Source organism: Cyprinodon variegatus, unplaced genomic scaffold (genome assembly GCF_000732505.1).
Source record: "Cyprinodon variegatus isolate N-32 unplaced genomic scaffold, C_variegatus-1.0 Scaffold1840, whole genome shotgun sequence".
NCBI lineage: Eukaryota > Metazoa > Chordata > Actinopteri > Cyprinodontiformes > Cyprinodontidae > Cyprinodon > Cyprinodon variegatus.
Window position 1 is genome coordinate 64,794 of NW_015152293.1, and position 4,386 is coordinate 69,179.

The 4,386-nt window shown below is 48.3% G+C and overlaps 1 protein-coding gene across 1 annotated transcript in view; it reads left to right on the plus strand.

The window, feature by feature from the left end:
- Positions 1 to 4,386, plus strand: part of LOC107104673 (calcium/calmodulin-dependent 3',5'-cyclic nucleotide phosphodiesterase 1A-like) — a 43,051-nt gene that overhangs the window by 30,150 nt on the left and 8,515 nt on the right. Inside the window, exons 5-10 of the mRNA XM_015404722.1 lie at positions 1,073 to 1,139; positions 2,600 to 2,716; positions 2,882 to 3,022; positions 3,110 to 3,210; positions 3,348 to 3,473; positions 4,184 to 4,285. Of these exons, the coding sequence (XP_015260208.1) occupies positions 1,073 to 1,139; positions 2,600 to 2,716; positions 2,882 to 3,022; positions 3,110 to 3,210; positions 3,348 to 3,473; positions 4,184 to 4,285 (654 nt within the window). The remainder of the gene's footprint in view (positions 1 to 1,072; positions 1,140 to 2,599; positions 2,717 to 2,881; positions 3,023 to 3,109; positions 3,211 to 3,347; positions 3,474 to 4,183; positions 4,286 to 4,386) is intronic.

Genomic DNA, 4,386 nt, shown 5'->3' on the forward strand with positions numbered 1-4,386 from the left:
TAAATTTGTTTCCCTATAATGTATTTTTTTTTCTCTTGTCCATTAGAGCTAAAAAGCTCAGTCTGTCTGATCAGGAAAGTGGATTGTCTTTGTTAAAATGGAGGGAAAATGTGTGGCTAGTATTCAACCCCCAACGTAGAGCTTCAGTGAATAGAGATGTTCAGACTTCCTGTCCGACCCTAAGAAAGTCTCCCACAGCATAATGCTGCTGTGACCATGTTTCATGGATGGATTCTAGATGATCTGCCTCTGGGTCAGAAATGGACCTGCTGGTTTCATCTGAAGGAAGCATTTTCCTGCATGTCTGTTTATGTTGTGAAGCTGGTTTTATTCTGAAGTGTCTGAGTCAATTAGCTGCCTACAAAGCAAGCCTCACTTTTCAGGATTTCAACTTGAAAAAGCTTCCAGCTCTGTGATGGTGCAACACATCTGATGAAATGCTCTGAGGCTGTTACTGTGGGAAGGATCAGGGCAAATGAAAGCTTTGAGTGGCTCTGAAATCACCATGAGAGGCTCTTTATGCTCCACAGAGCAGCCGGAGAGAGTTGGTCCTCTTCAGAAAAACAACAACTCCCTTTATGCAAAATACATGCAGGTATAGAAACGACTGGTCTGATGTAAACGTTCTTTCTACAATAAGGATCCTTCCAGTTTCCCTTCCACTAGGAAATGTTCGGCTCGTTCCTTCCTGTTGTTCAGAGAGAAGAGCCATAGATTTTCTTCCAAATAAACACAGGCCAGCATCCGGCTGACGGCAGATGTGATAAAGAGGTGGAACACGAAGCTAACGCCGTTAGCGTGCGCTACAGGCAGGCAGGGAAACTTCACTATCATTAGATGCAAATGAGTGAAAGAACTCCGTATCAGTTCATCGCTGCAGCTTCATGACGCAGAAAATATCTGCAGCAACCAGGCAGCACTGTGTGTGTGTTTGGAACAGGGTCTCCATGGCAACAAACAATCCATGCTGGTCTGAAAGTGTGGAGGAGGCATCAGGGGGGGTCTGAGAGGCGCTTCTATGCATCCGTACGGCCGCTGTGTGATACTCTTCTCTCTCTGTGTTTGATGACAGGATGTACAGACGGACCTCCAACATGGCGGGTCTCACCTACCCCCCCACAGCTCTCACCGCTCTGAAGGTACCCCCCCCCACCCCCACACACAGAACAGAGCATTTTATTGAACTGATCATGTGTTCAGGTGGAGAAAGGGGAAAAAGTTTCAGTTAAAGTTAGATTTGGTTTCAGAGAAGATCAGCAGTGACCAGCGCCTCCATCCATCATCTGTGGGTTAGAGGAGCTGCCAGGAGCTGCAGGGAGTCTCTGGAGGAGCAGCAGAGGTCCTCAGCTCAGCTGGAACTAACTGTCCACAGAAATCAAGATAGGGATGCAAATAATGAAAATAATGAATCCACCTCGAAAACAACACCCCCACTGTGAAACACGGTGGTGGCAGCATTATGGGGATCAAGGCGTATCCATTAATCAGAATGGCCTAGTCAAAGTTCAGACATAGGATCAGCTGTCAGTCTGTTTTAGATTTACTGTAAACAGACGTTCCTCATCAAGTCTGTTTAAACATTTATGCAAAAAGAACCAAACATTTCTGAGTGAGCAAAGCTGCCAAAGGTTCCCAGAACACCTGCAGGGAAACCCAGAGAGAGGCGTTGGGTTCGGCTCATTAACCTGTGGAGAACCGAATACAAGGAACCAGGAGGCTGGAACCAGGAGGCTGGAACCAGGAACCAGGAGGCTGGAAGTTGGAACCGGAGGGTTTGCTGTGGAAACGATGTTGGAATTTACAGCAGAAACAGTTTTCTTCCTCTTCATAGTCATGGAGCACCGGCTGACTGTCTGATGAAGATATTAGATTGATTGTGAGAGAAAGAAGAGAAGATCAGCTGAGGTGGGAACCTCTGCCTGACACAGCTGGAGGACGATGTCTAAAGACTGACGGAAAATCAGAAAAAGAACTGAAGAAAAGTTCTAACTTGGTGGAGCGGCGGTCTACTGGTTAGGGCTTTGAATCCTGAGGTTGTGAGTTCAATCCCCCACTCCCACAGACTGTCACTCTGGGTCCCTGAGCAAGACCCTTAACCCCACACTGCTCCCCAGGCGCCGCACAATGGCAGCCCATTGCTCCCGAAGGGGAGGGGTTAAATACAGAGAGGGAATTTCCCTCTGGGATTATTAGAGTATATATAAATAAAGATTTCCATGTCTGAGCATCAGCAGGGTCTAAACGTAGAACTAGAACAGGAGGAATTAATGTAAAAGCTGCAGTGATGAGAGGAGCAGGTGATGCAGACGTAGAAGTTCGTCTCCTGATTAATGTTCCTTCTTCAGGGCTTCCTGTGCAAACTTCAAAAATTCAATTAAGTTCTTTAATTGCTGAGCTTTGTTATTCTGGAGACCTGAAGTCACGAAGCGACCGACTGCAAAGATAATGGAGAGTTAATGACTGATTACATTTATTCATTGCTTTTGCTCATCAGATGAAGAAATATAATGAAATTACTGCCCCCTGGTGCCAAAAGGAGTCATTACAGAATGATGATTTCTGTTTTTTTTGATGATTTCATCTCTGATCTTATTTCCAGGAGGTGGATCAATGGTCCTTTGATGTTTTTGCCTTCCATGAGGCCACTGGAGAACACGCCCTCAAGTTCCTGGTCTACGACCTGCTGACCCGCTATGACCTCATCAACAGGTTCAGGGTACACGCAGTCTGATTCTGTTATCTTTGCTCTTCCTGTTAAAAACATAAATAAAACCTGTTTGCTGATCCAAAGGTCTAGATTCTGCAGTAGATCTATAGGTGCAGAGCCAGAGGTGTGCGGCCCGTTTGATGGTACCGGTTCTAGCCCGAGTTCTGTGCTCAGATCCCTGTGCAGGCTCTGGTGCAGTTTGTTGAAGCTCTGGAGAACGGCTACAGCAAACACAGGAACCCTTACCACAACCTGATCCACGCCGCTGATGTCACCCAGACCGCCCACTTCCTGATGCTGCACACCGGACTCATGGTAACACACAGCAGCGGTCCTCATAAGGTTAGGAGAACCAGCTGACCCACCGTTGATATTAACGCTCTGCCATGACTCTGTGTGCAGCACTGGCTCAGCGAGCTGGAGATCCTGGCCATGGTCTTTGCTGCAGCCATCCATGACTTTGAACACACTGGAACCACCAACAACTTCCACATCCACACCAGGTAACAGAGCGCCCCCTGCTGGCCCACAGACGTACCTCCATAGGTGGTAAAGACCTCTGGCTGAAAACGGAGGAGACCAGAAGTTCATTAAACATCAGCCTTAACAGGAGGAAGTCAAAGCTTTCTTCCATCCTCAGGTCTGAGGTGGCCATTCTCTACAACGACAGGTCGGTGCTGGAGAACCATCACGTCAGCGCCGCCTACAAACTGATGGCCGAGGAGGACATGAACATCCTGATCAACCTGAACAAGGAGGACTGGAGGTTGGTGCTCATCGCCTTCATCCTCACCATCAAACATGCTGCTTCCAGTCAGGGCTGGATCTGGGTTCTAACTAGACGACCCAGCTGGTTCTGATGATGTTCTACAGCTAAAGGTTCCCATCTAGAGCAGCAGCAGGTTTTGGACACAGTGTCCCTAACGGGAGTCAGTCTGCGCTGCAGAGTGGGCGGTCCATCTACTGCAGCCCTGATCAGACTTTTCCTCTTCTTCTCCAGCTCTGACGTCATGACTGAAGGTCTGACGCAGGGCTCTATCATCTGCCCGCTGTTGATGGATGATTGATGGATGATTCTGATCAGTTATCCAGCATCTCGCCATGGCAACACGGAGGAATCTTTGTGTTTGACCCACTTAATGCTTAAAGCTGCTTTCTAGAATCCTTCCCAGATGCATCCGACTGATAAGTTGGAGCGTGAGCTCTGAAAACGAAGGGAGCCTGAATGCTCCAAACAGCAGCTGATCCCTGTAGATCCAGGCTGCGTTCTGGTCATAGACTCCATGTTTGGTTGCTGGTTCCTGTTTATCACCTTCTTTGACTCATAAAGATCAGAGAAGATCCCAGTAGAGGAGCTCCCTTCCACAGTCGCTGTTTGAGACCACGGAGCGTTCGTAGAGCGACTGTCAGAACCGCTGAGCTGGGCTCCTCAGAGACGCGCTGGTCTTTAAGGATTCTGTGTCTGATGTTCTGCAGGGAGCTGAGGGCTCTGGTGATCGAGATGGTGATGTCCACCGACATGTCCTGCCACTTTCAGCAGATCAAGACCATGAGGAACGCCCTGACGCAGACAAACGGGTCAGTACCGCATGGCGCCGTGTCCAAGCTGACATCTTTATCTGTGACATCATCACCAAAGATGATCCACAACTACATCTCCCCAGATGGGGGCTTCCTTA